Here is an 18,767-nt window from a genome sequence, read left to right as displayed (position 1 = left end):
AGTAGCAGCAGATCTTAGAGGAGAAAGAAAATCTCTGAGCTTCTGATTTTCCCCATATTCAAAATGACTTCTAAAGAGAGAAATTATATTTTTAAAGTATAGACTTCAACAGAACCTTTTTTGATGAAAAAATAGCAGGCCCCGTCTCCAGGCATGAAACTTGGCAGATGGAAGCCTGAGTTGGGTTCCCCCAGGAAAGGCAGCAGAGGTGATTTTCTTTGTGTATTCTGGGATGGATATAACACTTCACACACTTTACTGAATGTTTGAAAATATGAATACCATTAAAAAAAATACGAAGGCATATGTCGGGGCTTCCTCTGTGCCGGATTCTCTACGGCCACTTTTTTACATCTGCTGTTTAGGTATTAGACCCATAGAAAATAGTGTGGAGGTGGGGCTGGCATTCCTACGATTCTGAGCTGCAGACGGGGTTCTTCCAGAATTTAAGACAGGCAATGCAAAAGAAAAGACACATGCCCACCCCAAAATTGCAAAAGGATGTGAAAGAATGATTCTTTCCACCAACCAAATGGCTACCTCATACCCTCAGACATCCCAAATCCAGCAGTGTGCAGATACATTTTTAACAACCAGTTCTCTGAAGAAAAAATTTTAAAAGGCCCTGATTTGTGGTATTTGCCAATTTCCATGATGTGAATACTCCCACCATGGCTGATTTCAGGCTGTCAACATGGTATCCACTGACTTTCACAATTAGTTCTCACACACCTACCAGCACCAGCCTCAGCAGAATATGTTCTTTGGACATTGGGTCAATCTGGTAAAACTTAAGACAATAATACCACCATCATCATCGTTGTCATGACTGTGTATATTTACAAATAACTAAGTACTACTGTTCTAAACTTTTTACAGATTTAAAGGTTTAGTCTTTACAAAACCCTATGAGGCATGCAGTTATTTCCACTTTACAGATGAGGGAACAGAAACACTACAAAATTACGTGATTTGCTACTAAGTAGCAAAACAGGGACTGGAAGTTAGACAATGGGACCTACTGCCAGAATCTCTGAAAAAGCTGATTGCTGAATCAAGTTTATGGGTAGAGACATCATTGTGCTTAATGCCACAAAATCCTCTGCAGTTTTGCCTTCGAAGAAGCCTATGTGCTGGTGGAAATTAAATCCAAAAGCCAGTAGTATGTTAATTACCTTCGTGTCATAGCAACCTCCGGGACTCGGGCTAGGTGAGTTCAGGTCTTCACGGCAGCAGATGGTATTGCAGGGATCACCCTTACTATAAGGATCCTTCTTATAATCTAGGAAACAAAGAGTGATGGGGAAAAGAATGACCATTGGCTATTCTGAGACACGCTCATCCCCAGTAAGGTTTTCGGACTTGTTAAAGCCCAGATCATCAGAGAGGATACCCCCACCAGCCTCCTCGGCCCAGCCTGCTTCCAGATACGGACGTCTCCTTTGGCTTGTTAGGAAGGAGCAACTGCAAGTCCTCTGCCCCAGCCTGCGCTCGGGAACCTTGCACAGTGAAGGGTGGATGGAAGAGAGATAATAGAAGATAAATGTGCATCAATTTTTTTCCAATAAAAGAAGTTCAAATTTGACTTTCATACTGTTCATCAAAAATAAAGTATTTATGAATAATTTCTGTTTTATTTGCTGCCTTTATCCTTGGAAGGAAAGGTGTAAGGGAAGGAGGGGCAGGATCCAGCCTAGGTCATTTCTTCTGTGTTTTACATATTTTTTCAATTAAAGAAATCTGTAGACTTTTCTCTGTCATTTTATAAATGAGGCCAAAATTCTACTTGTCAAGTATAAAATATAGAGTTGAATACTGACTACTTAATTCAAGTAACTTCTTATAATTCCTTCTAGTACAGAGATGATAAACTTACATGGATTCTTTATCCATGGGGAAGAAAAGGAGTTTTGAAGAATGATTCTTGAGAAATGTGCTACGTACTGTTGTATCGCATGATATATTTCATGGATGCCATATCAGTCACTTTCCCTTGGTCACGCCGGAAGATTTTGGCTCGTGGAGCTAAATCATAAGAGTAGTCCAAACCCAACTTCTGAACCAACAATGGATAGCCACTCCAGTTGTAGATTGTTTCATGGAAAGGAATGTTGTAGGAGGGCCAGTATCCTGATTTGGAATGGAAGGCAAGAAGGAGGGAGACAGATGAGAGAGGGAACAAGAGAAAGAAATTATGAATGATGGCTTATTTTGAAAATTGGCCCAGGTGTTTAATTACAAAATGATTGCCTAGAAAATAAAGCTTTGAATGTGAACCCTGGCAGCCAAACTGAGCCTTTTCAATTTCCTGAATCGGTATACTTTTAGATGATTTCACTATGGGAAGAAGAGCATTATAATTCTTTGGTTTTTACCCAGCATTCTTAAAGCATTCTATAAATCAGAAAATAGCCTAATTTTTTATACAGCAAAATAAAGTATGATGCAAAGTGGTTTGGGGACCTCTCCTAAGTGGACTTGGTTACAGAAATGCCAAAAGATGGTTCACAATGTGGCCCTAAAGGGGAAGATGCCAGATAGTAATCACAGGATAGTGGAAGAACACAGCGCTGGGAACCAGAAGTCCTAACTTCTAGGCTCAGGGCTGAATAGCTAGGTTTTAGGCAGTTAACCTCATGTTACCCTTTTTGAGGGGGAGTCCATAATGTGAGAGGGTTGAGGAGGATCTTTGCAGTTCTAGCTGGCTTTTAACTGCTTCGCCTCTAAGCTTCACATGTGCCAAGGCCACCCAGCCCACCAGCCACCAAACACCAAGCATGAGAGACAGCTCTAGAACTCTAGCAGCATTCCAGAAATATCCTAGATGACACTGGATGGGGTTATTGCCTATAGGACAGTCAGCATATCATGTCTCCAGCATTCAGTGATTTCCCACCTCCATACTCCTGGCCTTCATCTGCCTTTTCTCCCTTTTACTGCTCCTCTGACTCAGGGTTGAGGTTATTGAGGGAAAACAAAAACAAATGGCAAGACATTCTACCTTGCTAGTTTGGGGACACACAGCCAGTATAAGGAAGAATTGAGATAAGAATAGCATTGAAATTATGATGTTAAAAACCGATTCGTTGCTAAAACACACCTAGGTTATAGAGATGTCAAAATTACAAATAAGTGGTTGTGAACCTACACCAGGACTGTTCTGTTTTACAGATGAAGAATGTGAGGCTTGGAGAGATTGGATAATTTACCTGAGATCTGAAGGAGCTGCGATTTGAATCAAGGCAGTGAAACTCCTGGTTTCCAATGTCTGGGCTCTGTTCTTGCCCTCCAGAACTGCCCCCTCTTCAGTCCTGCCCGTGAACCAACGCTACCCTATTACTGTCACCACCGGGCTGGGAACACCAGACCTTACTACGGCTCTGCCCATCCTGGGTTCTGACGGCTGCTTTGCGTGCCCTGCCTCCCTTCTAGACTACTGAGTTCCTCGAGGACAGGGATTTTGTATCCTTGCTTTCCCAGGCCCTAAGCCGGAGTAGCAGTCCATAAATATTAACTGTACTGAACTTAAAGCTTTAACCAGGGACACAGAGGAGAAGGTGATAGTAGAGCCATGAGAGGTCGCAGGGTCGTGAATGCCTGACTTGTGTCCCAATCTGCACATTGTCTCTTAAGAGTTTATGGTGTAGGTTTCATGCTAGGCTAAACCTGGTAACACTCCCAGTGTCACTAGCAGTGGCTTCCCTACCCTTTCTGTCCCCCACAAACTCCCCCATCACACATTCACACATGTGCATTCCCCTACTGTGTACACACACACACACACACACACACGCATCAGTCCTCCCGACTTACAACATGAAGAAAGTACCTTTCCGTAGAATCTCCGTTTTTTCAGAATATTCTACGTATGCAGGAATTTGCTCCACAATGTACAGAGTGCCTTTGCCAAGGCTGTGGTTCAGCTTTACCTTCTTCAGGTCCAGGACCATGTACTGATTGTTATAGGTGCCTGGAATGTCAGGAGACAGGAAGGCAGGACATGGCTGTAGCTTTACTGGTTAACTCTAGTCTAAATCTAAACACATGTCCATGCCTAACGGTGAGTCCACTAGGGCCACTTACCAGAGTTGTATTTTGAAAAGATCTCTGCCCAGCTCTTGCCATCATCTGCCATCATATTGGCCACACGGACCCTCTGCCAGGCCAGAAGAGTCTCGGGTTTCACCTGCTTTAGCAGCGTTTTATTATACACACTGTTCGTAGTCTGCAGCAATATCAGGCCATTGCTGAGAATGTAAAAGTCATCCAGAGACTCCAAAAATCCTACAGGAAAGAAAAATATACACAACAGCATATGCATGCCTGCAATATTGAACCATCACCTGTAGCACAGAGCTTTACACACACAATGTGTTTTGCAGAGTACGGTTGTCACCATCCTTGATCTGCAGTGGCCTTTTCCTGCTGTGGCTCACCTCTAAGGCAGTCGCCCAAGTGTTAAGTGTTGCTTATGCACGTGACGGTAGACCTCCACGCTTAAATTCTGCATTGACAATTTCTGATTTTATGATTTGGGATAGCAAATATATATGAAATCAGGAATATTCCAAGTTTCCAGAATGATAAACAGAAATAGATCCCCACTTGCTAGGATTTTGCAAAACTTTTAATTAGGGAGGATATGAGAAGTGTTCATTGTTGGAAAGCAAGACTATGAATGCCTTTGTTCTTATCTTTCTACTTTTCTGTATTTTTCAAATTTTACATGTGTCTACATAATTTTTATAAACGGGAAAACATCTACATTTATAAAAAACAAACATGGTTTTGAAACTAGGACATTGATGCTCTTGGTCAATGCTTTTTATAAATGTTGCAGGCAACACAGGAAAATCAATGAAGCCATAGTTTCCTGAAGGCCTATTTTGTGGTTTATATTGGGATGATTATGCAAGGGATAGAACATCAGGCACAGCTGTAATAGTAAGAGAGGGTATATTGTCATCAGTATTCACAGTAATAGGGGACCTGTCAGTGCTAAAGAAGTGTCAGATTAGGGCCCCAGTGGGAGAGTTAGAAGGGGCCAGAGTGATAAGTTCCTCTGGTATATCCCTCATGAATAGGATTAATGCCCTTATAAAGAAGGCCTGAGGAGGTTAGGTAGCCCCTTCTACTATGTGAAGTCACAGCAAGAAGGTTTGTTTTTTTTAGAGACAGGATCTCACTTTATCACCCAAGCTGGAGCACATTGGTGCAATCATAGCTCACTGCCGCCTCGAATTCCTGGGCTCAAGTAGTCCTCCTGCCTCCTGAGTAGCTGGGACTACACTGCATGCCACTATGCAGAGATAATTTTTATTTAAAAAAATTAAAAAATAAATAGTGAGATGGGGTCTTGTTATGTTGTCCAGGCTAGTCTCAAATTCCAAGCATCAAGCAATCCTCCCACCTTGGCTGCCCAAAGTGCTGGAATTACAGGCATAAGCCATCACTCTGGCCTTTTATACCACTTTAATCATTTTTGTCATATCTGAGTACGATCTAAACTATTGTGCACTTAATTTTTTATTTTATTTTTAATTGACAAGAAAAATGACATATATTTATGGTATACAACATGATATTTATATATATATATATATATATACACACACACAGTGGAATGGCTAAATCAAGTTAAAACATATGCATTACTTAAGATTTTTCTTATTATTCCCTTTTCAGACTTAAAATATTTAACCTTGTCATATATAATAATATCTAAGGAACCATGGGTTTAATGTTTTTGTATTTTCCCCCCAAATACATTAAAACAAATGCATTTCTACTAATGTGCAAAACTGTCCGGATACCATCTGAAACCACGTGACCAGCACCATGCGTGCTATGGCATGTCTGCTCTAGGCCTGGGCTGGAACAGGCAAGGTGAGGTCAGATAAACGGGTCACTTAACGCTAAAGATAAGGCTTCAGAGCGTGGAGTGGGAGTCGAGGGTCTGCATTTTAGTTCCCTGCACTGCCTCTAATGAACTTGACAATTATCACTTTGCCTCTCTGTTCCTTATTTCCTTCCTCTGATAGTCTGGGATGAAGTGATGTCATCCAGCGCCAACAAATCTAATTTTAATTTTTTGAAATTTCTTAGTAGGAAAGTTACGTGAGTTACAGTCCAACGAACTCTCGATGGGCCTATATAAGGCTGCCATTAAGCTCTGCAGAGGTTTGTGTAAAGTAGAGGCCAGGTGCACAGGCCAGGTGTTACAAGGCTTGATGGCACCTTGAATGACATTTGAATGGGTAACTTCTCTGGGAAGACAACAGCCTGAACATAGCATACATGGTTTGACAAGAGTGTAGAATGGATTTCCATGACTATTCATTCATCTCTCGGGCTGGGGTCACTTTGCAGGGCTCAATCTGTACAACTATACTTGGCAAGTCTTGAGCAAGCTCCCTGGTAGGAAAATCCCTATAGGAAAGAATGTTCTATTTCTGGGTTAAGTTTGCTAATTCACTTCTTCCTGTAGCAGCCTCTCTGGACACAAGAGGGCAGGCGTTCTTTATGTGTAAGTGAACGACTACGGCAGGTACTAATGTTTAAGGAGTGATCTTTCATTTCAGAGCAAGACTCTTTATTAAAGAGCTTGGAAGATGGAAAAATATAGATCATCCAGAGTTCTGGAATAAAGAAAATAAACTGGCTTGCAAATATTATAGTCGAGAAGGCTAATTCTATAGTTTAGAGTTAAAGATAATAAAGAAAAAGCCCAGAAAGGGGGCAGTACCTTATAAAAGAAACAAATGTTCTTTAACTATGTAAAATTGTATTCCTGCTCTCATCTGTCATTAACAGCTTTGGAAGGCAGATTCTTTGAGATCAGAAAAAAGTGGTCCATTCCAGTGTTGTATGTACAACAGCCTGCAAATAATATTTCATGATAAGCTTTTTGCTAAATTTAAGGAAAAAAAGGGAACATTTTTCAGTTAATAAATTGTATTTCCAGCCTTTAAAAAAACCACTTGAATCACAAAAATAAAGAGTGACCACTACCCCTGATGTCATTTAGACATATTGCTTAGTACAGTCCAGAAAAGTTTACTCTTATTATCCTATCAAGTGCATTTATAATGTGCCCATTTGCACGTTGCATGTGTTAGCTGCTCCAAAGCCCATAGATGCAAACCAAACACACTCCTTTCTAGAAGAATAGAATCAGTGTTGACTGAGGATATAAATAATGGGCAATTCAGGGCCTGTTGTACAGATCATGACTGTAAAAATAGCTGTGCTGCATTTCTTCAACACCCCCCTCCTCCTTCTAGCCACAGTCTCTGCAGTGTGACTTTGCAGCATTTCCCATTGAGCGCTGTCTGTCTTCCCACCTCTTAAATCTGGGCTGGTTTTGGAACCTGCTTCAGCTACCAGAATGTGTCAGGTCTGAGTTTAGGTTTCAAGAGACATTGCACACTTCTGCTCACTCTTGAACCCTCGTAAACAAGCCCGATCTAGGCTGGTCTCTAGGAGGAGAGATCACGTGAGGAGGACCCAGTCATCTCAGCCAACCCCAAATGTGCAAGAGAGTTCATCAATGTCCGCAGAGCTGCCTGCCCAAGCCATAGCCAACCGTGGATGCTGAGACACATAGAAGGAACCACTTAGCTGACCTGTGGACTCAAAAGCAATAATAATCACATATTGCTTTCAGCCACAAAGTTTTGGGGGTTATATTTTTATGCGGCCATAACCAACTAATACAATAACAGTCATTCAATGATACTAGGATATGTGTTTTGCTCTGAAATGTCTTGCTGCCACTTGATTTTAACACAGATGGATGTGACACTTTGGAAACTCTTCTTTCTTTACCTTTCCAAAGAAGAAAACAAAGTAACAACTTTGCACAACATTTAGCCTTTTCTGCTCAGCTTCCTCCCACTGCTGAGGACGGACAGTATTGCTTCTCAGACTTGTGGAAAGCACCAACCTGCCCTGAGCTGCCTGATATTTTTTAAGCCAGTCTGACGGTTAGTGAACACCTGTCATCCCAGCTACTTGAGAGAATCGCTTGAGCCCAGGAGTCCGAGACAGCCCAGCCCAGGTAACACAGCGAGACCCCGTCTCAAAACGAAACAAAACAAAACAAATCACAAATATTGCAAAGGCAAAGCAGTTGATCAAAAAAAAAAAAAAAGAATTAAAAAAAAACCCCAAATAAACAAAACCCACAAATATTTATCAAATGCCCACTAAATGTCAAACACTGTGCAATCGTTCCTAGCCCAGAGATTTTATCAGAATTCCCTCAGCTGTGTCAAAAGTCTCGTGCCCAGGCCACCTTTCCTGCCTGTGTGGCTCCCCTCTGAGTCTCCATCAAAACCCCTGCTCTAAGATTGCTGTCTGCATTGGGAAAATATTCTAATTGCTCACTCCAAGAAAAGGAAGCCGTAGGCTCCCTGCTACCCCAGGACACAAATCGTACAGCCCCTTTCTATTGCCTCCCACCTTCCAGAATGATATTCCTTTGCTTCCCCACCTGCCAACATCCTAACTGATACCAATCAATTTTGACTTCTCCTTCCAGTGATTATTCTTCAATCAATTCAGTATTTATCGAGCACACTTCTGTCTAATCCCGCAGGAGGAATGTGGTCAACTGGAGGAATCGACTACTGTGTATTCAAGCCCTTACTGTGGAATCTGGATAATCTGGAGTGTCCACATAGGGAATTCATAAGCCTCTTAAAGGTTATATAAAGTAGATGTAAAGACAGTGAGTTTGTATTTAATCAGCATTCTGTTATTATCATACACATCAAAATGAAATTTGTTTTTCTTTAATAATAAATTATTTAATTTAGATTATATTGATTATTTACTATTTTCTTTTCTATCTACTTCATAGCATCTAAAACCCACTGGAGTAAAGACTTTTTCTCCTTTGCTTACTGGTGCTTGTTCACTTCAGCACCAAGAAAAAAGTTTGACACATAGTAGGTGCTCAATAAGTAATCGTGAAATCTAAGGGAGAAAGAGAAGACAGCAGTGACTAACAAGTATTGTGCACCTACTACGTGCTGGATACCTGGCTTTAGAAGGATGGAGGCCATCATTTGATTTTCACAAAAAGAGCTTAGATGAACTATTTAAACCATTAAAAGCAAATAGACAGCCTTGTCAGAAATGAACCTAAGACCAGCTCCCAACACATGCCGTTTTCACTACACCACATCCCGACAAATGTGATGGGAACGGACACGCGGTCATGCAAATGGCGACAATATTTACTCAACACACACAAAGGAACAAATACACTAGAAACAATTAAGATGATTGAGACATGGGGAGTTGCATGTTGAGATAGGGTGGAGTTGAGGGAAATCGCCTTATGACCAGTTAATCAAGAAAAGTATGGAAAATAAGGTGGGATTTCTGGAAAGATAGAAGGGAGGGAACTTCCTGAACTAGGTGGGGAAGGGCAATCATGACAGGTGTGACCTGGCAAAAGACATCAGAGTCCTGGCTGGAATGGTGCCCAAGGGGAGATAAAGAATTATTAAAAGGTACTTAAGAAAACAAAAATTAAGTACTACAAAAATCTATGTATAATCCTTTGGATTATGTGCCCTAATTTTGGTTTTATTTTATTTTCTTCCCTTGATTCTACTTTTTAAAAATAAAGGACAGGATTCTGGTACGTACTAACTTGTGAACTGTTTGTATACACTTCAGCTTTATGACCAACTTACCTAAGATCAAAGAGGTAACATGAAATTCATGAAAGTAATTATAGTATATTAAAAAAGGTTTACAACATACATTATTAAATAGGCAATTTTATAATTATAGCCTATGGAAATGATCACATTCTGGATTATGAAGACTTGGTTCAATTTTCCTGGGGCTTTAGCCTATTCTTTTATCTTTGTGTGCACCTGCCTTTGACTACATGAACTTCAAACAAGAAAAGACTAAGCAAAGTGTTTGCTACCTAGACCACCAGGGCTGTCGTAGTCTCACAGGATAGGCTATGGGCTCAGTATGCTAGAATCTCCTAAGGTGCTTGTTACAGATGCCCAAGCCCAGATCCAAGAAATGAGAATGTCTATGGGTGGCACTTTGAGATTTGCCTTTTTAGCAAGCTCCATGGGGAAATTTGAGGAACATTTAAGAAGCATGTATAGGTCTGTGGGAGAAATGACAGGATGCCTGGACATAATGCAAAGCAGGAACACACATATACTTGCTAAGTGCATTCCAGAGAGCCTCACTTAAGATAATTGAGCTTGAAGCCTCGGTCTCATGAGGAACATCATTACTGGAGTCCTCAATTAAATAGGATCCAGCTTTTGTGCCCACACGAGAGAGAGAGCTCCACCCACTTGGCATGCCAGGAGGCCCTTTGAGTTCATCGCTCTTTTAGTTTTAATCATTCCACTTAAAAGCAAACTGAATCATTTCTGGGGAAAAAAGTGGATATTTATTATCAGATATATATTCTGTTTGAACCCAGTCCTCAACAGTTGAGTTATGTGAACTTGACCATTTAACTTCTCTGAACCTGTTTCCATTGCTTTATTTGAAAAAAATGCAGATAAAATATCCTCCTTGTTAGGTTTTAATGAAAATTAGATGACACAACACACACTAAATGTTTTCCATAGTGTCAGACACAGAGCCAGGCACATAGTGGAGACTAAACAAATATTAGGGTGTTTTATTTCCTTTTTACTTAATGACAAGGTGAGCGCAAACAAGTTTATAGTAATTAAAAACTTGAGCGTTACCAAATTCCTGTAAAACTATTTAGATCCTATTCATATCATTTATCATCAGGTGACTACAAAGGATTAGCTTCAAGACAGAACTTGAACGCATAGATTTGCATCTGAAGTCCTTTGCTAACAATTCCTGAACATTTTGGATTCCTGTTTGCAAATCCAGGGTATGAAAGGAGGACGGTATGGGTAGAAAGCAATGAGGTTACGACAGGAACTGTGATCTCTTAGGCAGCTCTTACCCCTCCTCTCACTCGATTGCCTCTTTTTCCTTCTTGCAGTCCCTACCACACCCACATGGTAGTGGGACACCCATAATCTGTCTCCTATCGCCTTCCTCTCTGTTCTTCCTACCATCCTTCTTTTTTTCCTTCCTTCTTTTCCTCCTTTTCTTTGTCTTTCCTTCCATAGATACTTATTCAATGACTACACTATAAAAAGAATATGGGCTTTGAGGAAATTACACCCATGGTATCCAGGAAGCTCAAAGGAAGGATGCTTGCTCAGCCTGAAGGTTAGTAAAGGCTTCCAGAAGGAGCTCTTGTGTTACTTTTTGTTAATATGGAAAGCACTTGGGTGATATGTATTAACTGGCAATAAAAATGCTCATACCAAGGGTGAATATTCCAGTATTGGCAGCATGATGAAATTGAGTGATTTCTCCTACATATAACAGTTGTAAAAACTGAAGATGATTGTGCTTGAGGCCTTAGGCTCCTGGGGAGCATCATTACTGGAATCCTCAACGAAAAGCACTTTGAATGGATTCCAGCTTTTCCTCCCACGTGAGACCTCCACCTGCCTGACATGCCAGGGAGCCCTTTAAAATTATTTAAAACAACTATTGGAAGGTACTGAAAATGATCAAAGGCAGGGAGAAACTAAACATTAGTACAGCGTTGTTAAGAATGAGCATGAGCCTTCCTTGCTTGACTATACTCCTAACCTCTCGTTGTGGACTGAATTGTGTTTTCCCAAAATTCATATGTTGAAGTCTTAACCCCCAGTACCTGAGAATGTGCCCATATTTGGAGACAGGGCCTTAAGAGAGGCAATTAAGGTTAACTGAGGTCATATGGGTGAGCTTTAATCCAATATAACTGGTGTCCACATGAGAGGAGGAAGATATGCCAGGTATGTGCACACACAGGAAAAGGTCATGTGAGGACACGGTGAGAAGGTGGCCATTTACAAGCCAAGAGGAGAGGCCTCGGGATAAACCAAACCGGCCAGCAACTTGATCTTGGACTTACAGCTGTGAGAAAATATTCATGTTGTTATAGTATAGTCATTATAGTGTACTATTTTTTAAGTCCAAATTTCATCCAAAATTAGTAGACTAGACACTGAAAGAAACAGGGAAGCATGACCCTGTTCTAAGTGACACTTAAGAAAGCTGTTAGAAACTGTTTTCAAGTAGGCCTAGATGTTGGGTTTAGCAGATGGAGGCCAGTTTTCAAAAAGAAAACATGGCATTAAGAGTTACCAGAGAGAGGATCTCAACATAAAATTGGAAACTAAAGAGAAAATGGACATTCTAGACTAGAGAAGTACAATAACTGATGTGAGAAATTCATTGTATAGTTCAACAGTAAATCTGAGATGGCAGAAGAAGGAATCAGAAAACTTGAAGGCAGATCAGTGGAAATCATCTAATCTGAAGAACAGAGAGAATAAAACACTAAGTTAAAATTCACAAAGCCCCAAAGACTTATATTTATCATCTGACAGATAAGTGGAATGCTAGAGGGAAAGGAGAGAGAAAAGGTGATAGAAAAAAATACGTGAAGGTATAACTGCTGAAAAATCCTTAAATTTAATGAAAAACATTAATTTACAGGTCCTATAAGCACAACAAACCCAAAGTAGAGTCCACACTAAGAAAACCAGAGTTAGTTCACTACAAAGCCAAGGATATAAATCTAAATGCAGGAAAAAAAATGCAATTAGAGAAGAAAATGGTATAATTAACAGCTTCTTTCTCAAACACACACACCCATTTCTTGTTTTAATTTTGTTCAAATAAAAAATGTAATACCATATTGTATTTACAACATATATGCATGTAATATAGAGATGATTACAGTAGCACAAAGGATAGGAGACACTAAATGGAACTATTACCATTGCAAAGTTCCTATATTTTTTTTAGTAGACATAATTAAATGTTACTTTGATGTAAATTGGGATAAATTAAAGATGCATATTACAATCCCTAGAACAAGTAATAAAAACCACTGCAAACAAATATAACTAGAAAGCCAACTGGAGTATTAAAATAAAGAATATTTTGTTAGCGTTCTTGTGTTAAATTGTTTAATATAAAAGAAGAACGGAAAGGAGGAACAGAGAGACAAAACAGCGATGAAATAAACTAAATAGAGAAATAGCTGTCAAAATATACAAATATTTACATTAAATGTAAATGGACTAAAGATTTCCATCAAAAGTCAGAGATCATCAAGCTTGATTAAAACACAAAAAGCACAACCCACCAATTTGCTGTCTGCAAAAGACAGGCACTAAACACAAAGACACAAATAGTTTGAAAGTATTTAATAAATGGGTAGAAAAAGTAGAAGAATCAAACGGTAAATATAAGAAAGCTGGAGTGGCTATATTAATATCAGACAATATTAAGACAAGGAGCTGTACTAGAGACAAAAAGAGACATTTCATAATGATAAAAATGTCAATATAATACTTATATATATATAAATGCTGAATGACAGAGCATCAAAATGTATGAAGCAAAACTTTCAGAAATGAAATGAGAAATAAGATCAGTTAACAATTATGGTGGGAGTTATGAATATTCCTTTCTTAGTAACTAATAGAACAAGTAGACAAAAAATCAATAGAAGGCTTGAATCACACTATCAGTTGACGTGGTCTGATTGACTTTACAGAACATTACACCTAGAAATATCAGAATTTGCACTCTTTTTCTACAACGTATGGAATATTCATTGAGATAGAGCCATACTGGGCAATAAATAAAACAGATCTTACTAAAGTTAAAAAATTTGAAATTATACGGAGTATGCTCTCTGATCATAACAGAATAAATTAGAAAATGGAATTAAATTAGAAAACAATGACAGAAAGTTCTCAAATATCTCCAAATTTTTGGAAATTAAATGATACACTTCCAAATAAGCTTATGGATCAAAGAAATCATGTGATAAATTAGAAAATATTCTAAATTGAATTAAAATGAAAACAAAACATATCAAAATTTGTCACATGCACTGAAAGCGGTGCTTAAGTGGGAGGGAAATATATAGATTTATTTACTTATAGTAGAAAGAGATCAAAATCAATTATCTAAGCTTCTACTTTAAGAAGCTAGAAAAAAAGTGCAAATTAAACACAAAGTAGAAGAAAGAAAATAATAACAATAAAAATGAAATTAGTGAAGAAGAAACATGGAAAATAGGAAACAAATTGATGGAATTAATATCTAGTTCATCAGAAATACCAATAAAATCAATACAGTTCCAGCTAGACTGATCAAGGAAAAAGAATGATGATATAATATCATGAATGATAAAGAGGACTTTACAGATCTCCAACATTAAGAGGCTAAGAAAAATATTATCTATAACTCCATGTTAATAAATGATAACTTGGAAGGAATAAATAAATTTCTTGAAAGACAAAAATTTTCAAAATCGACTCAAGAAGAATTAGAAAACTGGAATAGTCCTATATCAATGAAAGAAATTAAATTTATAATTAAGTTTATTTTCAACAAATAAAACTCCATATCCAGATGGCTTCACTGGTGAATTCCATTAAATATTTAAAGAAGAAAATAATATGTATCTTACATAAACTTTTTAAGGAAACTTGGAAGAAATAATTCCAAATTTAGAATATAAAGATTAGCTTATCTTGATACCAAAACCATCATCAGAGAAGGAAACTGCAAACCAATATCTCTCATTAATATAGACAAAAAAATTCTTAACAAAATGTTAGTAAATTTAATCAAAAGATAAATAAAAATAATAATGTATCGTGACTAAGTGAAGGTTAACCCAGGAATGGTAAGTTGGTTTTAACATCTGATAATCAATCAATATAACTCATCATATTAATAAAGGGGAAAAGTCATACGATCCTTTCAGTAGATGCTAAGAAAGAATTTGGCAAAAGGCAACACTCTTTTACTGATAAAAACATTAAGCAAGCACAAAAAGAAGGGACCTTCCTTAATATTATAAACATTATAACATTGTAAAAATGGTCTCCAAAAACGCTACCAACAGCATCATATTTAATGGTGAAAGACAGAATACTTTTCACTGAAGATCAGGAATTGGGCAAGGATTTCCATGCCCATCGCTTGTAATCTACATTATTCTATTATTCTAATGTAGAATAATCTACATTATTCTATTCTTGTCCAGTGTAACCGTGCAAGAAAACAATCCAAAGACATACAAGGAAAGGAAGAAGCAAAACTGTCTTTATTCAGAGATGACATGATTGTGTACATAGAAAACCCCAAGAAATCTACAAAAAAGCTATTAGAACTGATAAATGAATTTAGAAAGATCACAGGATAATAATATACCCAAAAAAAAAATCATCTTTCTATATTGTGGTAGTTTTAAATTTTCCATAAATTCCCTTGTCTTTGAAAGGTGGATCATCATAATTCCCTTTCCTGGAATGTGGGCTGGTCATAATACCTTGCTTCTAATGAATAGAATCTGGTGGAAGTGACAATGTGTGACTTTTGAGGCGAGGTCACAATAGGCATTACTGTTTCTGCCTCATTCTTTTGGATCACTTGGTTTGGAGGAAGCCTTGTTGTGAGGATACTCGAGCAGTTCTGAGGAGAGGCCCGAGTGGAGAGGAGCCACTTTGCCAGCACTACTTTGTCGGCTATGTAAGTGAGTCACGTTGGAAGTGCATCCTCCAGCTTCAGTTAAGCTATCAAAGATTTCAGCCCTCAGTCTTTGAGTCTTCCAGCTGAGGCCCCAGACATAGCGGAGTAGAAACAAACTCTCCTCCCTGTGCCCTCTCTAAATTCCTGATCCACAGAAACCATGAGTTACTAAAAGATTATTGCTGTTTTTAGCCACTAACTGAGGTTCAAAGCAGTTGGACTTCATATGTTGGAAAATAGTTTAGCAGATGTCCGAGCTCTTCCTTTTTCCTTCCTATACACTTCACGAAAACCATAAAATGTCATGTCTTAAAGCTTTCATGTTTTTCATGGTAATCATCTTGACGATTACTTCAAAAATCTCTAATCTGTGATTCAGATTTTTGCTCTCAACAGAAAACAGGAAAAACATGTAGAGTCTTATTTATATCACAAACTGTTTGATTAAGGGATCGGCCACATTGGATTCACCCCACAGACATGGAGCTATGCTTTGCTGTGCAGGTCATGCCATGTGAGCTGTTGATCCCCCGACAAAGCTGGGTACCTTCTTTGTTTTTGTCTGGTGGAGAAGAGAGTGGAGGGAGAGTGGAGCTATTTCTGTATAGAAGGGGGCAGAGCCTGGAGGCTCTTCATGATCTGGACAAGGATATGGAGAATTCCTAAGTCAATAGTTAATAATTACATATTGTGTTTTTGAAATTTGCTAAAAGAGTAGATCTTAAGTATTCTCACCACACAAAAAAGTAACTATGTGAGGTGATGGATATGTTAATTAGCTGGATCGTGGTACTCATTTGACAATGTATATGTACGTCCAAACATTACGTAAACCTTGAAGGTATACCATTTTTATTTGTCAATTATACCTCAATGACATTGAGTTAGAGAAAATCCGAATCACAGTGTTCCACCGGTTCCTGTAAAAACACCTTGGAGTAGGAAAGTGTCTTTTGTTCTCTGGCAGTTTCAATTGCTCTAAAAAGCTCTTTATTTTGTCTATGTTATCTATCTATGTATCTATTCTGGAAAGATATATATGCAAATGTTAACAGGGTCCTAAATTCCATAGGAAAACCTCGCCCATGTCCTCCACCACTATCTCTAGAATCCAGGACTGTTAAGACTACTGAAAAATGTCATATCCCACAGACATTTCAAAACAGAACATTGCATTTTGTCACAAATAAATGGAAGAGGAAGAATTTTTGACTGGTCTCAGTCTCTTGCTGTCCTTAAATGTAGGTCTAATGGGATGTAAAAGAATCAAAGCACAGTCTAACTCAGAGAGGGGAGTCCCCAGACCCCCCTCAATGCTAAAACAATTACACAAACTAAGACAAAGATGAAATCAAAGTAATGTCAAAGGAAAAAGCAGGACACAAGGACAGGAAAACATTGGGACACACTCCTGATCAGTATTTCTAATAGAGGGGTGTTAATACTATCAGGGCAATAATATCAAAAAGGCTAATCCTATACTAACAGAGGTAGATAGGTATGGCAAATGTTTGGTATAACCACCCCATACATTATAGACGTGTAGTTAAAAGATCACAATTGTCCACGCTGCATCTGTGTTGGACTCACATGTTTGCTAAGTGTTTTCTCCTTGCCTTTGTTTAGGACTTTTCCCAGGCAGGTTGCAAACCCCCAACTGGGGGCGGAGGGAGCAATTCCAGCTAGCAGACCTACTTTGTTGGGTTCACACAGTAGCTTTTGTTTTTTAAAGCCATCGTTCTATGTTAAGAAGTTGGAGGATCTGGAAACCCTGGTCTCCACATTCCTGGAGGAGGACAGTCTGTGGGCGCTGAGTGGTTGCCTCCTTTGGATGGGGTCATGTGTTTGCTACGGTGGTTTCCACTTTCTGTTTTCTTATACCAGTCCTGCTTTCTTCATTTACATCACCTGCCTGTCTCCTTTAGGGACAAGAGTTTGCAACTGCTGCTCTACAGAAACTATCCCCCCGTCCATCTCTGCCTGTTCAAATTCCAGCCATTGTTCATGGTCCATCTCAAATGTCAGCCTCTTTCCTTTCCCCAACAATCAGGTGTGAGTTCTCCCTCTTTGGAATATTCATAACATTTGTTACATTTCTTTTATAGCATACACAGTATCCAGTAATATTATTATTCTTATCTGTATCGTACTTATCTTGTTCTCCTGACTATAGCATACGTTTTATAAAGCTTACACGTTCATCAATCCATTCATTGCACAATTTATTAAAGTACTAGGTGCCACACACTAGGTTAAGTGCTGTGGATATTACAGTGAATAGGAGAAAAAAAGTACAAGCCCTCAGGGAGATAAATGAGTGCAGAATCTGTTGTGCTTTTCTTTGCATCCACTGAAGAGCTTAGGAAAGTGTCTCGTACTTAATAAATACTCAGTTGACATTTGTTGAAGTCAATTTAAATGCAGCCATTTACACTTACAAAGTGTCTTCTATTTGGCAACTCCATTAACCTAGTTTATGTCATTCTATTAAACTATTAGAACGATATTTCTTCAAAAAACTACTCTAAAGATCAGAATTTTCATTAATGTGTACTAAGCACTAAACATTCCTTCTCCCATTCCGGTTAACTCTGAATCACCAAGGCTTTATTCTGAAATAGTATTCAAAATATTCAGATGGCCCTCTAAATTTATTTACCTGGGTAACTGCTGAAAGAGAGGCGACTACTGCTGGTGTCTTCATCCTTGATGTTGAAGTCCCAGTGTTTATATATCCTGAGCATGGCTGCGTATGTGTACCAGCTTGAGTGAGCAAAATAGATGTTCTCAAATCCAGGAAGAACCTATAGCCATAGTGGATGACACAGAGGTACATAGATAACTGACTACAATTGTAAGGGTAGGAGGCATACAGGAATTGTGTCAACTCAGGTAAGTACTTATTGCTATACGTGGTGCTGAAAAATATGGCTGAGGAATCCAAGATTGACCTTTAACATGCACAAAAAAGACTCTAACATCCAGAATGGAAGATTCTAGAAGGTGGGAGTAGCAGGTGCATACAGCATGGGAGGAATGGTGGAAGGAACAGAGGTATAACATCGTGTACTTCCAATTCCTTCCATCAGAGGATATTCCTTCCAGTTCTTAACTCTTACCATAAAGGAACC

General features: G+C 38.7%; 1 protein-coding gene across 1 annotated transcript in view; it reads right to left on the bottom strand.

Annotated features, from left to right (window-relative positions):
- Positions 1 to 18,767, bottom strand: part of PLBD1 (phospholipase B domain containing 1) — a 50,535-nt gene that overhangs the window by 771 nt on the left and 30,997 nt on the right. The window contains exons 6-10 of the mRNA XM_012753730.3: positions 18,296 to 18,440; positions 4,084 to 4,284; positions 3,830 to 3,970; positions 1,945 to 2,130; positions 1,176 to 1,282 (exon numbers count right to left, since the gene is read on the bottom strand). Of these exons, the coding sequence (XP_012609184.1) occupies positions 1,176 to 1,282; positions 1,945 to 2,130; positions 3,830 to 3,970; positions 4,084 to 4,284; positions 18,296 to 18,440 (780 nt within the window). The remainder of the gene's footprint in view (positions 1 to 1,175; positions 1,283 to 1,944; positions 2,131 to 3,829; positions 3,971 to 4,083; positions 4,285 to 18,295; positions 18,441 to 18,767) is intronic.

Source organism: Microcebus murinus, chromosome 10, assembly GCF_040939455.1.
Source record: "Microcebus murinus isolate Inina chromosome 10, M.murinus_Inina_mat1.0, whole genome shotgun sequence".
NCBI lineage: Eukaryota > Metazoa > Chordata > Mammalia > Primates > Cheirogaleidae > Microcebus > Microcebus murinus.
The sequence above is the reverse complement of the archived record's forward strand: the minus strand, read 5'-3'. Positions and strand labels throughout refer to the sequence as shown.